We start from the raw sequence: 22,365 nt of genomic DNA on the forward strand, positions 1-22,365 counted from the left end.
TTCAATTAAATATTCACATTTCAATCCCTCGTCGAGATGTCGACGCAAAAATATAATGGCTTTTGCCTTTTCTTGTGATGTCGATATGCCATTTTCTTTTATTGTCTCACGTAGACCCAATGACTCAAGATGCATTTCTACATCGAGAGTCCATGGCATATAATTTTTTCTCGTGATGTCGAGCGCAACAAATTCGAGCTTTGTCAAATTTGACATGGTGGTACTAAAAAAAAATTACGATGCATTTTATTAGTCAATGAATATTGCAATACAAAGTAATGGATAAACAACAAGTACAAGCATTTGTAAAAATAAAGAAAACACACGAGGAGGATATTCTCCGATAAATAAAAGACTCGTGAGTATGATAACCAAAATAATTAAAAATAACCTTGAGAAAGCCATCTTCTTTTTTCTTCGAAAATTTAGTGAAGAATAATTTTTAGAGAAGAAGAGAAAATTGGAGTGATTGAATGTGTTTATGAGATCATATTTATAGGGCAAAAACTAGCCGTTTTATTACCGTTTATGACCGTTGGTGTATAAAAAAATAAAGGTATGTATTTGTATAATTTTATGGTAATAATATGGTGTATATAATATTAGACATATTTAAATAATTATGTATATCATATCATATTATTATAATGACGTGTCATAAGATATTTTATTTAAAAATCTTATAGGCTTTTATACTTGTCGTATCCCTTACCGGGAGTGTGGGATGTCGTCTTAACATCCTCCCAGGATTTATAACAAGTTTTTGAAAAATTTATTTTTATTATTTCTAATAACATTATATTATATATTAAATATATACACAATAAATAAATAACAGTAAAATAAATATTATTACTTTTGTTACCTTTTTCTTTTGTTTGGAGCTTGGAAAAGGATGGAGGACTTTTAGAGCTTCGTGCTGATAACGTGTTGTGAAAAAGTAAAAATTTATGGTAAAAAGTAAAAATCTCAAACTCTCAAAATTTATCAAACTACATACTTTATAATATTTTTCTCTCTACTCAATTGTGATTTTCTTCACAAATGAGAGATCTATTTATAGGAAATCTTTACAAATAATCCAAAAATAAAATACATCATTACCTACATCATCACACACTAATTTTCAATATTTACAACTCTTATTTTCAACATTCAAATATTCAATACACACATTTTAAATATATTTTTCAACAATATATATATATGATTTGGATGGTCTACCATAAAGATGAAGATCGGGTAAATAGTAATATGTGATTTGGATGGTCTGCCATAAAGATGAAGATCAGGTAAACGCTACTACTACATAATTCTAAGCTTTTACAACTGAATATATTTTCTACCTTCTGTCACCAACCAAACTGTTATCCCCCGTAGAGCAGCTTGCATTTCCCACGGCACGTGGCTATTTTGCTGCCCTACATACAAATTATATTATTCAAATATAAATATTATTATTTTACTCCACTATTAATATTAATATTAATATTTAATATATTTATCAAATTTGACTCTTTTCTTTAAAACGCACGCACACAAATACACACACTATTAAATTTGTAAATAAGAAAAATACGTATATTAGGCCCTCTTGTTTCTCTCACTTATCATTTATTATATTATTATCTTCTTCTTTAAATCATCAACGGCTATTAAGTTTCTTTCGTAATTACCCTCGACTTCTTCGCTTTGCAACAAAAAAATACTTGTGGAGTTTACTTGCACAGCACTGACAGAGAGCCGCCATGGATTTGAATTCTTTCTTAACGTCTTTAGGGACCTCGTTTCTTATATTCACGGTGTTGATGTTTCTCTTCGCTTGGCTGTCCCGGAGACCCGAAAACCATGTTGTTTACTACTCGAACCGGATACTGAGGGGCTTGGATCCGTTTGAGGGCTTGCGGGCTCCCCGGAACCCGTTTGCTTGGATCCGGGAAGCGCTAGCTTCTACTGAAGCTGATGTTATCAGGATCTCCGGGGTTGATTCTGCTGTTTACTTTGTTTTCATATCAACAGGTAACTTTTCTCTGGTTTGTCTTGGGTAACATACACTGTGCTGTTTTGACCTTTTAATGTAAGTTTTTTTTAATGCTGCAGTGTTGGGGATATTCCTGTTCTCCGCACTATTACTTCTGCCTGTACTTCTACCAGTTTCTGCTACTTCTGAAACCATCATGGATTCCAACGACACCACCAGCGTAGGAGCCTTCGATGACCTCGACAAGTTCTCCATGGGGCATGTTCAAGTTAGTGCTAAAACCTCCCCATCCTCGTTCTTTATTTTGATTTTTTCATCCACGAATTTTTTTGCTCCATCTGTGTCTCTCTGTCTTGTATGATACAGGAAGGCAGTCCCCGGTTGTGGGCGTTCGTCGTAGCTGTCTATTGGGTTTCTTTCGCCACATATTACCTCTTATGGAAGGCATACAAACACGTCTCTGATTTGAGAGCTCAAGCTCTTATGACTTCCGAGGTGAAAAACGAGCAGTTTGCCGTGCTTGTCCGAGACATACCTCCACCCACGAATGTTCAGACCAGAAAGGAGCAGGTGGACTCGTACTTTATGGCAATCTATCCGGATACTTTTTATAGATCAATCATTGTCACAGACAATTCAAAGGTCCTCGTGGCTCATATTCTGTCTTCTATTTGCTATTCTTTCGCCTCCGGTTGTATTGTAATTTCATGTGCTTCGATTACACCAGGCTAACGCAATATATGAAGAACTGGAAGGCTACAAGAAGAAGCTTGCGCGTGATGAAATAATATACGCTGAGTCTGTAAAGAATGGTAATCCAGAAGGAATAAGACCAACAACTCGTACCGGATTTCTAGGACTTGTTGGTAAAAAGGTCGACTCTTTAGAATACTATGATGGAAAGATAAAGGGGTTGATCACTAAATTAGAAGCGGAACAGAAGGTCACTCTGAAAGATAAACAACAATGTGCCGCTGTCATCTTTTTTAATAACAGGGTAACTGCATCAGCTGCTGCCCAAAGTCTACATGATACGATGGTTGATACATGGACAGTGATGGAGGCTCCCGAACCCCGTCAGATAATATGGAACAATCTTCCGAAACATTTCTATGAGAGGCAGATTCGACAGTATGTGATCTATTTCATAGTGTTTTTGACCATATTCTTTTACATGATCCCCATTGGGCTCATTTCTGCGTTTACTACGCTGGATAACTTGAAGAAGCTTCTCCCCTTTCTAAAACCTCTCATTGATCAGCCGGAAATCAAGACGTTGTTGGAGGCCTACCTTCCTCAGATAGCACTTATGGTTTTCCTGGCTTTGCTGCCGAATTTCCTAACGTTTCTGTCCAAGGCTGAAGGGATACCTTCAAAGAGTCATGTAGCAAGGGCTACCTCGGGCAAGTACTTCTATTTTTCCGTCTTGAATGTATTTGTGGGTGTCACCGTGGGTTCTACGCTTTTCACTACGTTCAAGTCAATTGAGAAGGACCCGAATTCCATTATCACTTTACTAGCAACAAGCCTCCCTGGAAGTGCCACTTTTTTCTTAACTTTTGTTGCTTTGAAGTAAGATTGCTTTTTCCCTTGTCTTTAAATTGTTCGTACATAATCAGTATGAGATAAACTGAGACTTTAGTAATAATTTGGTGCATGGATCAGGTTCTTTGTTGGCTACGGGCTTGAATTATCACGAATCGTGCCGTTAATAATTTTCCACCTAAAGAAAAGGTATCTCTGCAAAACTGAAGATGAGGTTAAAGAAGCGTGGGCTCCTGGCGATCTCGAGTACGCCACTAGAGTGCCTGATGACATGTTAGTTGTAACCATTGTTCTCTGCTATTCTGTCATAGCGCCTCTGATTCTTCCATTTGGTGTGGTATACTTTGGCTTGGAGTGGCTCATTTTACGTAATCAGGTAATGTTGTCCCCTCATACTCTTAACTCTTTTCTAACTTAACGCTAAACCTAGCGAAAGTACTTGGGATTTTAGTTCAGATTGGATTTCAAAACTTTTTACTATCGGCAGGTGCTTAAAGTCTGCGTCCCTTCGTATGAGAGCTATGGAAGAATGTGGCCACACTTGTACACCCGAATCTTGGCTTCCTTGATCATGTATCAAACGACAATGGTGGGCTATTTCCTTGCAAAGAAATTCTTCTACACGCCTCCCATTCTGATCCCTCTTCCGATCATATCACTCATTTTCGGCTTCATTTGCAAGAACAAATTCTACCGATTCTTCCAATCGACAGCACTTGCTGTTGCTTGCCCAGAGTTGAAAGAAACTCCTAATATGGAAGTTGTGTTCAGATCATTCATCCCACCAAGCTTGGGCTATGAGAAGGGGGAGGAATATCAGTTCGAAGATGCTCTGTCTCTTGTTTCGAGAACTGATTCTACGTTTTGATTTACAGTTTGTGAACTGAAAAATTAGTGGAAGACATGTATGTAAGAATCAACCAGGATGTTGTTTCTTAGGATTTGTGCCTTTTTTATTCTGGTTCACGTTTCTAGGAAGAGTTCCACTGGGATTCTTGTGCGCATGCGCTTGTCTTTAATATATTAAAAATTATAATACGATGATCGATTAATATAAAATCGAGAAGTAATATTTTTAGTATTAAAAATAATTTTTTCCATTGGTGAATAAGATATGAATCTGCTCATAAATAAAATTAACATATGAGACGATCTTATAAAACAACTACTAATTGGATCAAAGACATAATAAAAAACGAGGATCGAGTCATACCTCAAAGCAAGCCATTGCTTTTCTCCGCAGACAGAATGAAAAATGAGGATCGAGTTATATTTATTTCTTTGCAGAAAGTCGAGAGTTTTTTATTTGTCCATCCACGTTTAGGAAAAATTGAAATTTATTTGAACAATATTTACTTAATACGAGTAGTCCTTGGTATCAAATCTTTATCACTGGTAATACTTAACTAGATAGTAGATGTCATGCAAGGTTTATTATAATCGCACAATGTTCAGGACGGTAAGTTCTTTACCCAAAAAAGGTTTACGCAAAAGTTGGGAGAAAAACAAAAGAAAATTATTTATTTACTACGTATCTCCATGCTTTTAAGTGGGAAAAAAATGGAACGTGGCACACTTGGAAGCTTCGTGCCTGGTGCACCGGCCCATGCCCGCGAGCTCGGACCAACGCGTGAAATGCGTTGAAAATCATAGTCAAACACACAAATTCTGCCTAACTTGAACCACTCGACGTTGACTTTTACCAAACATAACAGACCTTTTCAAGTAAATAAAGTTATGGACACTCACAATCACCTATATAACTCGTTTCCGTTCTTAAGCTTTTATTCAATTTACTCTTAAATCTTCATAAAAAATGGCCACAAAAAATGCAATTCATCCCCACTTCAACCTCCCAGCCACCACCGACAAAAACCAACTTCCGATCAAGATTCTTGCCTACCAAGATTTCAAAACCGCCAAAAACCCACATAAAAAAACATCAAACAAGGCTACGAAGCTGGCTGAATCCTTGTCAAGCATGTTACAGCTTCATATTGAAACCCAAATTCAGAAGAGCATAAATCGTCCAAAATTGAAGGCTTTAAACATTGAAGAGAAGCACAACCATCCTGCCATGTCCCCGAAAGAAGACATATCAAAAAAATGGCATGAAATCCAAGGTTCACATGATTGGGATGATTTTCTTGATCCACTACACCCTTGGCTTCGAAGGGAGATCATCAAATATGGAGAATTTGCACAAGCAACATACGATGCACTAGACTTTGACTCATTCTCAGAGTACTGCGGCAGCTGTATGTACAACCGGCACAAGCTTTTTGACAAGTTGGGACTTGGAAAAAGTGGTTACAATGTCACTAGATACATATATGCAATGTCACACATAGACTTGCCTCAATGGCTTGAAAAGTCACGATTTGTTGACACTTGGAGTAAAGATTCAAACTGGATGGGGTTTGTAGCCATCAGTGATGATCAAGAATCCCAACGAATTGGGAGGCGTGATGTGGTGGTGGCATGGCGTGGCACTGTCGCGCCATCCGAATGGTACGATAATATGCAGCAGAAACTAGAGCCCATTGGGCACGGTCAAGCAAAAGTTGAGCATGGTTTTCTTAGCATTTACACCTCTAAATGTGATAAAACTAGGTATAACAAGGATAGTGCCTCGGAACAAGTGATGAAAGAAGTGAAAAGATTAGTAAATTTCTACCAAGAAAGAAGCGAACAGGTTAGCCTAACTATCACAGGGCACAGCCTAGGTGGTGCATTAGGATTGCTAAATGCCTATGAGGCTGCAAAAAACTTCACCAGCATCTCCGTAAGTGTTATGTCATTTGCCTCGCCACGCGTTGGCAACATCGCCTTTCGAGACGAACTTTATCAGATGGGTGTAAAGACTTTACGCGTGACAATGAAACAAGATATCGTGCCAAAAATGCCTGGGATCGTATTAAACGAAAGTTTACAGAGGTTTGACGATATAACAGGTACATTAGAGTGGGTGTACACGCATGTTGGAGTTGAGTTAAAGCTTGATGTTCGGTCATCCCCATATCTCAAGAAAGGGTTGAATTTGGTGGGATTTCACATGTTGGAGACATATCTACATTTGGTAGATGGGTTTCATGGTACTGGTTCGGACTTTCGGGTGAATTCGAAAAGAGATTTGGCATTGGTGAACAAGGATTGTGATATGCTGGTTGATGAGTTGAGAATCCCACCTAACTGGTATCAATTGGCTAATAAAGGGCTGGTACGAAATCATCATGGTAGATGGGTTAAACCCACAAGAGATCCGGAAGATGTACCCTCACCCTCTGTGGAACCATCACAAAATAGTGCACTTGAAGTGCAAGAAAGTTACGGGCTTGGATCCTTGTTTGGTTTTTGAACTTAATTCAATTTTAGAACCCATAAAACTGGTTTTTTACATGAAAATGGTGGTCAAGATTCAAGAATGGTGTACTTCTGGACTTATATTTAGGGGAACGATAGCATCTTAAATTGAGACATATTTCCAAGAGTTTATTACATTTTGAAAATCCATATAACATGACTATTAAACAGCTAAAAGCCCAAAAGGCAGAATCTGCATTACTAAAGGCATTTGAAACATTACCCGTGAGTCAATACATGGTTCCCATTACAGCTTCTTAACTAACGTTCAACACATTAATATCATCAGTACCAAGATGCAGCTTTAGAACTTTAATGGTACAGCGATGAGATCCAGTTTTCACTATCCTCTTAATTGTAATCCATGAGAAAAAGAGCATCTCCTAATGCAGTCACTAAGAAGTTCTGCAAGAAACAACAGATCAAAGTGATTTAAACGAACACTTGCAACCAAATGATAAAAGCAAGTAGAACAAGTGCTCATGTCTAAAGTCTTGCATCACCACTGTCTCCTCGATTTTTTTATAAAACAATTGACAATTAGATTCTATGAAAATGTGCACATTCAAATTTCAAACATATTTGAGTCCATGTCTAATTAAGACATTCATCAACTGATCATTTCAAGATCAGAAGCACTTTGCACGACTCCAATACTTCTTTATCACTGGTTTAAACCTCACGAGAAAAACTTGTCTACGTGGGCTCCAATACAGTGACTAAATCCAAGTCATAAACAGAATCTTGTGCTATCCTCAAGTCTAATTAAATAGAAATTTAAAACCACAAAGCTTTCTGCTTTGACCTCGACACTAGTCATGCTTTCTTTCCTTGGCTTGGTGGGAAGAGCCCCCAGAAATTCAGAAGCGACTGACAACTTTACAAGAAAGTTTCAAACAAAGAACCCGAGAAATCAATACACAGATGGTAAATAAATAGCTGGCGCTCGGGGCTCATCAGTCTCAAAATCTCCGAAATCTTGTCGGAACTTGGAACCATGCGAGCTGGTGAGGGAAACGGAAGACGAGGGTCGACAAGCGCAAACAGAGTCCAACCTTCATTGAACAGGGTGTGTGTGTAAATATATAAAGTTGGGCCTCGTGATCATGTGAGCCTTACGCCATTGGGCGATTCCTTATCTAAGGCAGTCCAGTAAGATGGCCCATTTTAGATCTGCTTATGGAAATAAAGCCCCATATTACCCTTCTGCCCTTTACTCCCTCTCCTCCTCCTCCCCGGTTAACTCAACGACGCAGTTTATCGAAATTGCCCGCGGGCGGCGCACAGCAATCTGCCACAAGTAATTTAAGCTGTGAGAGGCCTCTACAGTACGCTTTACTTTGTTCTCTAGGGTTTGAAATTGAGATAGAGAACTGTATCGTGCAGACTCACTGTGTATAAAGATGAGCGTTTGGAATTACGTGGTGACGGCTCACAAACCGACGAACGTAACTCATTCATGCGTTGGCAATTTTACTGCCCCTCATGAGCTCAATCTCATTGTTGCGTGAGTACTCTCAGTCGCTCACACGCACCAAAGCGTGCCAACTCATGCACTGCTCCGTTATTCACTTGTTACTTTCCATCTGAATTTAATGAGTCGGTCTAATTGCTCTATCTGGTTTCTGGAAGTTAATTCTGTGTATATTATATATTTGTATTGACTTTTAATACGATTGTATGATTCTTTGTCGTGGTTCTAAGATTCTAGTGGAACTAATTTGTTTGTTAGGGCAATTTATCATATCAGAACAGAATTAAGATTTTACAGATCTCTATTTTTTTCTTTATTACGTGATTCATTTTATGCCGACCTGCGTACATGTCTGGAACGCATTCTACTTTTCATGATATCCACTTGCAGGAAATGCACTCGAATAGAGATCCATTTACTTACTCCTCAAGGTCTACAGGTACATAAATCCAGTTACCAGGCTTTTTTTTTTAAAAAAAATTGAGAATGTAGTATGCTTCCCCTTTTGTTCTTTTCGTGAGATTGTAGACGTGGAGAGTTGAAGGTGACAAAGGGTGGTAAGCCATGAGGAATTTAATATATCTTAGATGGTGAGCAGCTGTTATCATGAGAGAAGAGGGGGTCTGCTAGAGCGAACAATTTATTCTAGTTTTTTTTCCTGATGAGACCCCAGTAAATTTATAGTGCAATATTCCCATTCCCATCCTTTTTTGGTTGATGGAATGACTTAAGCTCGAACTGTTAATGATTGAGGTCCTATGAAATCATAACCTCTTAATTATATCTTTACAGCCTATGTTGGACGTTCCAATATATGGAAGAATTGCGACCCTTGAGCTTTTCCGCCCACATGTGAGTATTCAAATTGAAACATAAAAGCTCTGTTTGTTTGACAATCTGTTTGAGAAAGCCCTTTTCTTGAGAATTGAGATCAGACTTTGATATATTTTTCTTACAAAATAGTATTAAAAAGGCTTATGTCTTACTTCGCAATAAACTGGCAGGGAGAGACTCAAGATCTCCTTTTCATCGCTACAGAAAGATATAAATTCTGTGTTTTACAATGGGAGTCTGAGGCTGCAGAGGTTATTACAAGGTGTGACAGCTAGAGTTTTTAAGCACTGGATGATTAATCTTTATGAAATATTGTTTATTGCTTGCTTGTATTTATACGCACTGCTTGAATTTGTCACATGGATGAACCACATCCTGGTTCTGCACTGGGGTTTCATGACTATTATGAGTTTCTTTTCCCCTGAACAAATGCATTGACCTGAAGTCATTTTATACAGTCCACATGTGTCCACAGGATTAAATTTTCTTTTAAGTTATGTCAGTGTCATTACTGTGACTTTTGGTGTAATCATAAATTCGTCATCCATTTTCACTAAAAGGAATTTGCTGCTTTGTTGGTGGGGCATCCATTATTAACAGAGCAATGGGAGATGTTTCAGATCGAATAGGTCGTCCTACTGACAATGGGCAGGTAATTTAGTAATTCTCTGGAAATGTTCATGTTGAGATAGTTTTATTTTTCTTTTCTACATATTTGACTGTTTATGACTTGTGGATTTTCTTTCATGGTAGATTGGCGTAATTGATCCAGATTGCAGATTGATTGGACTTCATCTATATGACGGCTTGTTCAAAGTAATCCTAGTGTTTTATACCTTTTCAGATTGATTCTAATCGAAGTTTCACTTTTTTCTTCCACATGCTCTCATTAGATTACATGAGAATTATTTTTTTAGGTCATTCCATTTGATAACAAAGGCCAGCTCAAGGAAGCATTCAATATTAGGTAAATTTTCTGTTTCCTTTTTTTTTCCCGATTGCAAACAGTTGCAAGTCACTTTCCTGAAAGTAAAGTTGGTGTCTGTTACTCCTAAAATAATACATGATGTGGCTATTGTGTATACCTGTATATTTGTCATTTCTCTGCTCAGCCAACCTTGAATTCTTGCCTGTATATTGTTGATGCCCTGTTTCTAATTGCAAAAATTGCAGCATTTTTTGAAAAAATAAAATAAAAGAAGATGGATGATACCCTCGTGATCTAGTTTGAGTCCTTTAGTCAATTTCCTGATTCTAAATATTGAGGTTCTTATATCTACATATTACTGTCTCTTTCTGCAAATTATGTTCGAGCCAATTGAACTATATTCCTATTGGCTTTCCTTATCATACATTCCAAAAAAGATGCCACTACTTGTCTATGATCACCAAATGGCTCCTCAAAGCCTTAAAGGTTTCACGAGAGAATGATTCATTGTGAAAAGTGATTTTTTTGGTATAGCAAACTCAATTAGCAATCTCCACTTCTACATGTAATTATAAAGATTTCCAAGTGAAGCTATAATTTTTCTGCCCCATCATAATCATTGAAGAACATTTTTGATCTAATTATTCTTAACTGCTATAGTTTGGTTTTTTCCCTCTAACATGCTTGCGAACGATAACCTGGCCGTTTTCTTCAGGCTTGAGGAACTTCAGGTTTTGGATATCAAATTTTTATATGGATGCGCCAAGCCAACTATTGTTGTACTTTACCAGGTTTTGATTTACTTTCATAAATACAATGGTTATTACCTTGAATTTTCTATGTGATCTTTATCTTCTTGTCATAAGTTGATGACACTATTTGCTTAATTCATTTAAATTGCCCGGGGCCAACAATTTTTTGTTTTTGGAGAATTGTATCTTCAGGTCTCAGTCATTGCTTCATATATGTGATTTTTCCTTTCATGTTTTACCAATGAGGTATCATTCATGGGTGGTGGATGTTATCTATTTTACGATATTTCATGCTCTTGACCGATTGTAGTGTCTCTGGTAGTGTCTTTGAGATTTTAAAATATTATGATGTACTCTTTTGGATCCACCTATCATCTATGCTGCATGCTCCCTTTTCTGTCGTTTTTTTTTTAAATTTGAATCATGTTTTAGAATTCTTTCAGTGTTATTTGATTACCACGTATCGCTACCTTGATTTACAGGATAACAAGGATGCCCGTCATGTGAAAACATACGAGGTGACTTTGAAGGACAAAGATTTTGTCGAGGGGCCATGGTCTCAGAATAATCTTGATAACGGTGCAGATTTGTTAATACCAGTGCCACCACCTCTCTGTGGTGTTATAATTATCGGTGAAGAAACTATTGTTTATTGCAGTGCCTCAGCTTTCAAAGCAATCCCCATTACTCCTGTAGGTTACATAGATATGTTGCTCTGCTCTATGTTAACCATTTTAATCATTATCTTCAATTAATGTTTATGCTCTTTGAAGTCGATCACAAGATCTTATGGGAGAGTTGACACCGATGGTTCCCGCTACTTACTAGGGGATCACAATGGACTTCTGCACCTACTTGTCATAACCCATGAAAAGGAAAAGTGAGTTTGTTTCCTGTTTCATTAATTCAGTAAATGATGTTCGTTTTTTGGCAAATATATTGACACGTCTTAATGGTTTTTCCATTTCTAATCTTCCAGAGTAACAGGACTCAAAATTGAGCTCCTGGGTGAGACATCTGTTGCATCATCAATTTCCTATCTTGATAATGCAGTTGTTTTTGTTGGCTCAAGCTATGGAGATTCACAGGTATGCATACGATTTCCCTCTTCAATCTTTTATCTCCATGGTTTTATTTTCAAGTATTTTATGTATCATATTGTAGTTGTGATGGTATATGACCTGTATAACTGCATCATGCTCCTTGGTTTTAGAACTCAGGAACACAGTATTTGCATCTGCACATGTTTCTTTCTAAAAAAACTCTTATCTTCTTCTATTACATATTGGCGCATCTGATTTATGACTGTTGCAGTGATATTCGCTTATCAAGTTCATTATGTTTCGCTTGATTTGGGAGGGTTTTGTCTTATGCTTTATTTATTAGCGAAGTGATTCCTTCTTTCCCCAACTTTGCTTTGGTAGATTCTTGGCTAGCATATCTGTCCCAATCTTTATTTTCTCTTTTTTTCTAGTTTTTTTATACATTACATGTTTTATGCTCTACGCCTTGTTTTTTTAATATTTTTACAAGTTGCTGCTTGATCTGAGAGTTTATTGCCCTTCTTCTGGTGATCTTCCTTGCAATTTCATAGAATGAAGGTGTTTCTTTTCATTGTCATTATTGATCATGCTGCATGGAGAAAGAAGATTTAATTTGATTGTTTGATGTATTTTGAACAATGTCAATATTATCATGCTATAGTGTTGTGTTTTTGTTAACATAAATATGAACTTTATTTTGTCATGGAGATTGTTTTGCGTTATTTTTTGTTTGATTAATAAAGCAAGAAAATATAAAGTTTTGTTTCTGACATACTTGCTGAAAGAAACTCCAGTCTCATGGGAAGTTTGTTAGTGCATCTTTATAAAGTCATTTTATATTCCATGCATTACCAGGTATGAAGATAATCAAGATGGAAAAAATCGTGTTGCTTAACTTCTGGTTTCAATAAATGTTTTCCCCGTTTTTATCACTTATCAATTCTCTTGACTTTTTAATGGGTTTGTTGTCTATGATAATTGGTAATTTCCATGAAAATTTCCTTGTTGAATCATAATCCAGCTCATAAAGCTTAATCTTTACCCGGATGCGAAAGGTTCCTATGTTGAAGTTCTCGAAAGGTATGTCAATTTGGGGCCAATTGTCGACTTTTGTGTTGTCGACTTAGAGGGGCAAGGTCAAGGTCAGGTTGTAACTTGCTCGGGAGCTTACAAAGATGGTTCTCTCAGGATCGTACGTAATGGAATTGGAATAAATGAGCAGGTATTTGCTAGTACCTTTAATTTTGTTGGGAATTCATTTCACTTTACTTTCTCATTGTATTCTTCGTATGAATTAACAGAGAAGAATATATATATTTCACATATCTAGATCAATGAACATATACTTGTTTATATACAAGAATGTCACCCTTAATGATAAGGAAACTATCCTAATCAAAAATAAATTTTAACTACAATAAAATCCCTGCAAGTTAGGGATTACAATCAATCTAACCCATAAAATCTGCATTGATATTCTTTCCAACAAATCCATATATTGACACCCCCCCTCAAGCAGGTGAATGGATGTCTCCATTCCAAGCTCGCTAATCATTTGTTGGAATATGTTACTCTGTTGCATTTTTGTAATTATATCTGCCAATTGATCTTTAGATGAGATGAACAGTGTCCAAATCAGTCCTCGTTGGTTGCGGTAACCAATCTCGTCTTGCATGAGATCCGTTAAAGCGATGTCAACGTCCCTTCAGATATCCTCTTTATTAGTCAGACTTGAAATCCCGATTCTTACCTGGAGGAGACCAACTCTAGGTTTATGCGCTATTTTCAAGTTATTCGTCAGGCTATTCGGGCATAATTCGTACTACTAATTCTCCTTTGTCTAACTTCTCTTTTATAAAGTGTCTGTCCACTTCAGTGTGTTTGGTTCTATCATGTTGAACAGGGTTATGTGCAATGCTAATCGCTAATTTGTTATCACAATATAATCTCATAGGACCTATCCACTTGATTTGTAAATCATCCAAGATTATTTTTAACCACCACAACTCACATATCCCAAGCACCATTGATCTAAATTCAGACTCCGCACTTGAACTTGCTACTACATCCTGTTTTTTACTCCTCCATAATACAATATTGCCACCCAGAAATGTGCAGTAGCCTGAGGTTGGTTTTCGATCAACTAGAGAACCCGCATAGTCCGCATCTGTGTAGGCCTACACTGTCATGTTTTCCCCTTGCTTGAACAAAAATCCTTTCCCAGATGTTCCCTAAATACCTTAAAACTCTGTTAATAGCTTTGAGATGCATTTCTTTTGAATCATGCATGAACTGACTGGATACATTTACATAATAAGTAATGTCATGTCTTGTGTGAGTTAAATAAATCAACCTTCCTATAAGCAAGGTTGTAAATGGTGGGAGGCGGTGGCGGGGCGGTCGATGACCGCCTACCGCCTCGGCCGCCTAGGCTGTTGAATTTTTAAAGTAATTTTTTATAGATAATCATATATAATCATGTAATATAATAAAAAATAGTCATAATTTTTTATGTAAGATATGTAATTAAATAATGTTTAAACACAAAGAAGCTTCATACAATATAATATCATCTAGATAATGTACATATAAATATATAAATGCAAACTAACAAGTTAATTAATAAAGATTAATGCTATTATGCTAACAAAGTAATATAATTACTTCTATCAAAAAACTAAGTTTAAATTTCAAAGTTTCAATCCATTATCCATCATTATAACAAGTACTAGACTAAAGATAACTAATATTTTAAATCATCTACATATGCACCATCTACTACATCCATGATCCTAATCAACATCTTCTTCATTCTCTTCCTCCGATGTATCTAAATCTTTGTCAAGTTCTCTAATGGGAATGTTTCTCGCGCTCCTGCTTGGTTGTAGCACTTCATCCACTCCCGAGGCCTCCGCTACCATTCTCCAAGTAAGTCCTGAACCCGGTTCGACCTCATCTTCATCACCATCATCAACAAGCCAACCTATAACAGCAACGCAATCACTCGCTTTATCTTTGAATGCCACACAAACAATGTATGATCCACTTGACCTTGCTTATAACCCGATGCAATCATCACGTTCATAAACCTTCCGAACCATGTCCTTGGAGATTGTTTAAGTCCATAAAGGGCCTTGTTTAACTTGCAAGCCATCCCATCTTTAGATTTAAAACCTGGGGGAACCTCTATATAAATTTCCTCATTAAGATCACCATGTTAGAAGGCATTTTTTAACGTCATACTGCTTCAATGTAGTCAATGCCATAGGTTCGAGTATATCTTTTTTGCAACCAAACATGCCCTGTATTTAATCGTGAACACCCATTTACATCCAACCAAGGTTCTAAAATTCGCTAGGCGTTAGTCTGGCTAATCTGATTCTACGATATAAGAACATATAAATCACTTTTACTAGAACTTCAACACAATAACATCAAATTTAAAATATTTTCAAAATATTCCCAACATAGTCTAATGTGTCATCTCAATAAAACAAGAAAGAATTCAGATTTCTTCCAAAATTCACAATAAAATAGTCTAATGTGTCATCAGAAATTTACTCAACTTCTTTTTCTCCGAAATTTTCAACAACTTGTTCTTAATCAGACACAAAATCAATATCATCATTGTGATCATCATCATCTTCTTCAAATTCAAAATCATCCTCGTGAAGTTCTCTAACTGTAGAGCTTCTTAGGGGTTGTAGATTTTCATCTGCCCCAGTTGGTTCATCAACTAATTGCCAAGTGAGCCCTGAACCTGGTTCAACTTCATTTTTTCCTCACCATCCACAATCCAACCTTGTGCATTTGAAGCATCTTTTTCAAGAAGGACGTCGACGTTCCTTTCTTTGTCTTTTTTTTGCTTGTTAAACAATCTAGCATTAAATTTTTTTAAAAAAATCAGGCCCGCCTAGCACCCAGGCTGGCCGCCTGGCTCCTTCGGTGCGGCTGGCCTCCGCCATTTTCGAACACTGCATCCAACCATTTTCTTCCCTTTAGGCATGTCAACCAAATCTCATGTTTTAGTTCGTTCCAACGCTTCCATTTCCACTTTCATGGCATTTTCCCACTCCTCGGCTCCTAATGCTTCAGTTAAATTTCTGGGAATGGGAATGGAGTGAAGATTGGTAAGAAAGGCTCTATGGCTTGTGCTAAATTCTGGTGGGATAGGAAATTATGCAATGAATGTTTGGTACAAGCTCCAATTTCCTTCCTAATTGCTATTGGTAAATCAGGGATCGAGTTTGCCCATATTGTGTGGATGAATGTGAACAAATGCAACACTGCGGAAGATTCGGGGAATCAAATTGTTTGAGGTAGTAAAGTTGACAAAGAATTTAGTGAGGGTTTCTAAAGGACTTTTAAAGTCAAGGACTTATGTTGGATGGTGGTTTATGAGACAAGCTGATGTGAGGACTATTTCTCCCCATTATTGCTTGGAGACATTTTTGTGAAACAAGGATGCCCTCGTGACATCAAGAAGGTGGTCCCTGAATCCATTACCCATATGTTGAGATTTGAAGCATTAGAATGGCAAGAGGTAGAGGATATATCCGAAAATGCTAGCGAACATGTACCTGCGCCGGATGGTCCTTCAAGAGTTCCTAAAAACAATTTAAACTTCTCAATGTCTTCCTTGTTGAATGTGGGATGTGGTGCATGTTCTTCGCTACCTATATGACCATTTGCCGTATGGGCTTGCCCTTTGTCTTTCTCATCCTTGCTGAAAAAATTCTTGTTCAGATTTGGAGGCCGCCCATTCAATTTCCAGTAGGTTTTTTGGTATGGCCTGACCGCCTGCAGTAAGTGCACCAAAGAGAATCCTTTGATTGCTTGAATGGAGGTTTCGACCCCCCTGCAGGCCTATTGTCTCCTTCAAAGGGCTGTTGATGGACTGATTTTGTCACTAAGGCTGATCCATTTGAGGCATGATCTTCCAGCTGTTGATGGACTGATTTTGTCGCTAAGGCTGACCCATTTGAGGCATGATCTTCAAGGCTCAAGCATAACACTTTTCCTTTTTCAGTACAGATGATGGAGATGACTTTGTGTAAGGATGGTAAATCTTCCTTCCCCAAGATCTGCATCCTTACGGCATCAAAATTCAATATTAAGCCTGCAAAGAAATCATAAATACGCTCCTTTTCAACGTATCTCTTGAGAACAGTAGCATCTGAACTGCATTTCATCTCGATACATTGATAGTGGTCCAACTCTTGCCATAAGCCCTATAACAGATTAGAATATTCAGTTATGGTATGGGTGTCTTGATTAGTGGCTGAGATTTTGGTGCAGATTTCATAGATCTGGGCTGCATCATGAACCTTTGAATATGTTTGCTTGATGGCATCCCAGATTTCCTTGGCTGTACCAAGGAACATGCACATGTCACTTATTTCTGGAATCATCGAGTTCCACAACCACGACATCACTAGGAAATCTGTTTCATCTCATGCTGCGAACTTCGGGTTTTTGAATCGGGCCATGTGCCAAGTACATGGCTCAACTTTCCGCGTCCCTTCAATGTTGTTCGAACGAGCTGCGACTACTTCAAATAATTTTTCCATTCAGTTGATATGCAGTGTGAATATTTTGCAAATCACCAATTGAAACGATGGCTGAATGCTCAGTGGCGTGGACATCGGTTTTGGAATTTTTTCCAGAGACGTCCGTAATAATTCAGAAATCGGATCGGATGATCTCAAGATCGGTCCGCCGGCTCTGATACCGTGTGAATTAACAGAGAAAAATATATATATTTCACATATCTAGAACAATAAACATACACTTATTTATATACAAGAGTATCACTCTTAAAGATAAGGAAACTATCCTAATCAAGAATAAATTACAACTATAATAAAATCCCTGCAAGTTATGGATTACAATCAATCTAATCCCATAAAATCTGTATTGATATTCTTTCCAACAAATCCATATCTTGACACTTTGTTTATTGCCATTCATAGGCATCTGTAGAGCTTCAAGGAATCAAAGGGATGTGGTCATTACGTTCAGCTACTGATGATCCATTTGATACATTTTTGGTGGTTAGCTTCATCAGTGAGACACGTATATTGGCAATGAACATTGAGGATGAATTGGAGGAAACTGAGATAGAAGGCTTTTATTCAAATACCCAGACTTTATTTTGTCATGATGCTATATATGACCAAATTGTGCAGGCAAGATCATCACAGCATGCAAAATCATTTGCTGGCCTTCCATCATATATAAATTCATTTATGAACTGTGCAGGCTACTTCAATATCAGTCAGATTGGTCAGTTCTACCTCTAGAGAACTCCGACATGAATGGTTTGCTCCAGCAGAGCACTCAATCAATGTTGCCACGGCCAACACCACTCAGGTAAGCTCGATTTCTTCGGTTTTATTATCAATTCACAGCGAATGTCTCTAAAAACTAATATAAAACATGTGTCAAAGTTAATTCTCACAAATTATGTGTAGTAATTATGGTTAGCTAGATTACTCACTAACAGGAGAAAGTAAAGTTTTTTAAACATGTACCTGGATTTTCTCTATGATTCCGCTCTTAATTGATGCAGTCTTCTGAAGCACTTTTATTGTGATATTGGCTGGTTTGATTTGGTTGAGTTATTTTCAGCTTACTTGACATTTGCCTTTCACAGGTTTTATTAGCTCTTGGTGGTGGCCATTTGATCTACTTGGAAATTGGTGATGGAGTGTTGACAGAAGTAAAACATACTCAGTTAGAGTATGACATCTCATGCCTGGATATAAATCCAATTGGTGATAATCCAAATTATAGTCACCTAGCAGTAGTGGGTATGTGGACTGATATAAGCTGTCCGGATATTTTCACTTCCTGATATGAACCTGGTTACGAAAGAACCTTTGGGAGGGGAGATAATTCCTCGTTCTGTACTATTATGTACTTTCGAAGGGGTGAGTTGCGTTCTTAGTTTTGTTCACTTTGTTTTTATGTGGGCATATAGTCTTTTTCGTGCATGAATTCTCTCAGAGTTAAATCTATGCATGCATGGAGTGAGAGTTCTTGAAATATCAAACTACTAGCAACTCAAGTTGGGCTAAAATCACACTGTTGGTTTTCAGATGTCTTACTTGTTGTGTGCTCTTGGGGATGGACATCTCTTGAATTTTGTGTTAAACACTAGCACCGGGGAGCTGACGGACAGGAAAAAAGTATCTTTGGGGACACAACCCATTACGCTTCGGACTTTCTCCTCAAAGAATGCTACACATGTTTTTGCTGCTTCTGATAGACCGACTGTCATTTACAGCAGTAACAAGAAATTGCTTTACAGTAACGTAAATCTAAAAGAAGTCAGTCTTATGTGCCCCTTCAACTCTGCTGCTTTCCCCGACAGGTAAATATTACCTGGATTTTGTATTACGGTTTCAGAAGCCTTGATTTAACTTTTGAGATTAAAATTTAAAATCATCTAGCCTGCATTTTTCTCGGGGGCTACTGGGGTAATTTTTGGCTTTCATGTGTTGAAGACGACCTTCATATGTTGTATATTTACTATTTAGAGACTAATTATCACATTTAATTCTTCGCAGAGCTACTTATATTATTGATGGGCAGAAAAATTTTACATGTGATTTTGTAGATTCAGTATTGCTAGCCACAGCCTTTTCTTTGCCTTATGGAGTGATGGGGTGGGTATAATGAGAAAAAGAGTCTAACCTAGTCTAGATAGCTGAGCTCAAGGCCCATGCTGCCCCGTATTCACTAAATAAATGAATTGTGGATTTTTCAAGTGAGTGGTATGTGCCTTCAAGTTCATAACTGTGGATATTAGTAATTTTCTTGACAATTGATAACTAATCCACTCAAGAGATGATGAGTTTTCTCCCAAGAGGATTGATTAAGGATGGAGACTATACGATTATTTTTTTTTGTAAATGTCCACACATGTAATTGACATCTATTAAGTGAAGTTAACAATGAGAGGATATTTACTTGTGTTTACAGCCTTGCAATTGCTAAAGAAGGTGAACTCACAATTGGCACCATCGACGACATTCAAAAGCTTCACATACGCTCTATTCCACTTAGGGAGCATGCACGACGGATATGCCATCAGGAACAGACTCGTACCTTTGCAATATGCAGTTTAAAACATAACCAGTCAAGTGCAGAAGATTTTGAGATTCACTTCATCCGTTTGTTGGATGACCAGACTTTTGATTTCATTTCTACTTATCAACTCGATCAGTTTGAATGTGGTTGCTCCATTCTCAGCTGCTCGTTTTCTGATGACAGTAATGTATATTACTGTGTCGGGACTGCATATGTCTTGCCAGAAGAGAATGAACCTTCAAAAGTAAGATGCAAACATTTTCTGTATGCTTGTCTGCTGAGTATCAGTGTGTAGGTTCTGCCCATGTCCCTTTTATGTAATCATTTATCTAGGATTCTGGTGGGTTTTACTGGAAGGTGCGTGATGGTGAAATGCCTCTATCTTGTTCACTAGATTTCATTGACACTGTCTAATTATCTCTAGATCATGAACAGGTTTTTGGTTCTCTATAGTAAACAAATAGCACCTCCCATATATATATATATATTTGGAATGTACACTCATATTTGTAGACATAACCAAAGCAGTGTTTCTCCAACGTTTTTGAAAACTCAACTCATGGTGATCAACAAAATCGGTCTCAACTTTCCTTCTTTTGTTTCTATATGAAATGCTGCAGGGCCGGATACTAGTTTTTGCTGTAGAAGATGGAAAACTACAGCTAATTGCTGAAAAAGAAACTAAAGGGGCTGTTTACTCTCTTAATGCCTTCAATGGGAAGCTTCTAGCTGCCATTAATCAGAAGATTCAGTTGTACAAGTGGATGCTTCGTGATGATGGTTCTCGTGAGTTGCAATCTGAATGTGGACATCATGGACACATACTTGCTCTTTATGTACAAACCAGAGGAGATTTTATTGTTGTAGGTGACCTGATGAAATCAATCTCTCTGCTAATTTACAAGGTAAATATTTGCAATCTCAAGGAACGTTTATCATCTTCCAGGATTTATATTTTCCATTTTGCTGCATCTAGATTCTATTCAACCTCTTGTCTTTATGGTATTTTTGTTCAAATCTGCTACATGATCCGCATCATGAGCTCCTCCTACTCAGCTATCAGTACCTCTATAAACAAATTTTGAATAAAATTTGTCGATTTGATTCCAATTTGACTAAAATTCTTCAGTCTCTGTTTTCAGCACGAGGAGGGTGCCATTGAGGAGCGAGCCCGTGACTACAATGCAAACTGGATGTCAGCGGTGGAGATACTAGATGATGAAATATACCTAGGTGCTGAAAATAATTTTAACCTCTTCACTGTCCGCAAAAACAGTGAAGGAGCCACTGATGAGGAGCGGGGACGCCTTGAGGTTGTTGGTGAATACCACCTAGGCGAATTTGTCAATCGGTTTCGTCATGGTTCTCTCGTCATGCGACTGCCAGATTCCGACATTGGCCAGATTCCGACTGTCATTTTTGGATCTGTCAACGGAGTCATCGGGGTCATTGCTTCCCTCCCTCATGATCAATTTGTCTTCCTGGAGAAGTTGCAGACGCACCTCAGGAAAGTGATCAAGGGTGTGGGAGGATTAAGTCATGAGCAATGGAGGTCATTCTACAACGAGAAGAAGACTGTCGATTCTAAAAATTTTTTGGACGGAGATCTAATCGAGTCATTCCTTGATCTTGGTCGGAATCGGATGGAAGAGATTTCAAAAGCAATGAGTATTCCGGTGGAGGAACTAATGAAGAGAGTTGAAGAATTGACTAGGTTACACTAACATCATGCTTCACTTTTATCCAGATCAAACTATGTGGCGTCTTCTGTATGGTTAATGTGGGAATAAACACTTCTCCTTCCGGCTTCTTAGAGTCCCGAAACCTACAGGACTTGGCGTGTTTTTCCCAGCCTCATTGTATAATTACGCCAGTGGCAAAATCGCGTTATTTATTTTACTGTAAGTAACCACTGTCTGTTTTTGCAACAGCTTTCAAATTTTACATCAAATATTATTTGGAATATGTTGGACAGTATAAACCTTTACAACTGTCATTTGTTTAAGAACAACCGATATGAATCGCCAGTAAATTATGAATAATTTAAAGAGAATAAATTACTGGAAATATAAATTCACAAATGAAAGTTACACGAATTAAATACTGTTGTTTTTTACAAACGATAATAGAAAATAAGTCTATGGTAAGGTGAGTTTAGTTGACAAAGGTGCTGATGATCGGTCATGTTAAATTAGAGAATAGTCTATTTGAAAAAAAGAAAGAAAAAGATATCATCTTGAAATCAATAGAAAATATTATTTTGTTTGGGTGATTATGACAAGAGGAGGTATTTTATTAGATGATTTTATGGATTTTTATTCATTAATCTAGTCAATATTTTTTGAAGTAAA

The 22,365-nt window shown here is 37.4% G+C and overlaps 3 protein-coding genes across 3 annotated transcripts; all 3 read left to right on the forward strand.

Annotated features, from left to right (window-relative positions):
- Nucleotides 1-1,622: 1,622 nt before the first annotated feature.
- On the forward strand, nt 1,623-4,482 carry LOC142526601 (CSC1-like protein ERD4). Its single transcript, XM_075631099.1, has 6 exons — nt 1,623-2,019; nt 2,101-2,249; nt 2,348-2,623; nt 2,709-3,553; nt 3,647-3,902; nt 4,014-4,482. Exons 1-6 carry the CDS (start codon nt 1,749-1,751, stop codon nt 4,392-4,394), a joined length of 2,178 nt encoding a protein of 725 aa, XP_075487214.1. The 5' UTR covers nt 1,623-1,748; the 3' UTR covers nt 4,395-4,482.
- A 615-nt stretch (nt 4,483-5,097) lies between these two features.
- On the forward strand, nt 5,098-7,021 carry LOC142526448 (phospholipase A1-Igamma1, chloroplastic-like). Its single transcript, XM_075630855.1, has one exon. The coding sequence runs from the start codon at nt 5,343-5,345 to the stop codon at nt 6,882-6,884; it is 1,542 nt and encodes a 513-aa protein (XP_075486970.1). The 5' UTR covers nt 5,098-5,342; the 3' UTR covers nt 6,885-7,021.
- A 1,048-nt stretch (nt 7,022-8,069) lies between these two features.
- On the forward strand, nt 8,070-22,004 carry LOC142526447 (DNA damage-binding protein 1-like). The gene is given in 21 exon segments (XM_075630854.1): nt 8,070-8,201; nt 8,276-8,396; nt 8,754-8,802; nt 9,156-9,215; nt 9,368-9,459; nt 9,798-9,849; nt 9,951-10,013; nt 10,115-10,164; nt 10,841-10,916; nt 11,360-11,569; nt 11,651-11,757; nt 11,857-11,965; nt 12,942-13,142; nt 17,893-18,108; nt 18,182-18,292; nt 18,576-18,752; nt 18,754-18,852; nt 19,021-19,295; nt 19,907-20,258; nt 20,635-20,919; nt 21,157-22,004. Coding segments are annotated over 20 exon segments (3,270 nt in total). The 5' UTR covers nt 8,070-8,201; nt 8,276-8,292; the 3' UTR covers nt 21,739-22,004.
- The last annotated feature ends 361 nt before the right edge of the window (nt 22,005-22,365 follow it).

The sequence above is a fragment of the Primulina tabacum genome, chromosome 15 (assembly GCF_025594145.1).
Source record: "Primulina tabacum isolate GXHZ01 chromosome 15, ASM2559414v2, whole genome shotgun sequence".
NCBI classification, from domain to species: domain Eukaryota; kingdom Viridiplantae; phylum Streptophyta; class Magnoliopsida; order Lamiales; family Gesneriaceae; genus Primulina; species Primulina tabacum.

Coding starts and splice junctions, on each gene's coding strand:
- LOC142526448 (XM_075630855.1), top strand. CDS start 5,343: ATGGCCACAAAAAATGCAATTCATCCCCACTTCAACCTCCCAGCCACC.
- LOC142526601 (XM_075631099.1), top strand. CDS start 1,749: ATGGATTTGAATTCTTTCTTAACGTCTTTAGGGACCTCGTTTCTTATA. Junction 3,554..3,646: donor TTAACTTTTGTTGCTTTGAA/GTAAGATTGCTT, acceptor TGCATGGATCAG/GTTCTTTGTTGGCTACGGGC. Junction 3,903..4,013: donor GGCTCATTTTACGTAATCAG/GTAATGTTGTCC, acceptor TACTATCGGCAG/GTGCTTAAAGTCTGCGTCCC.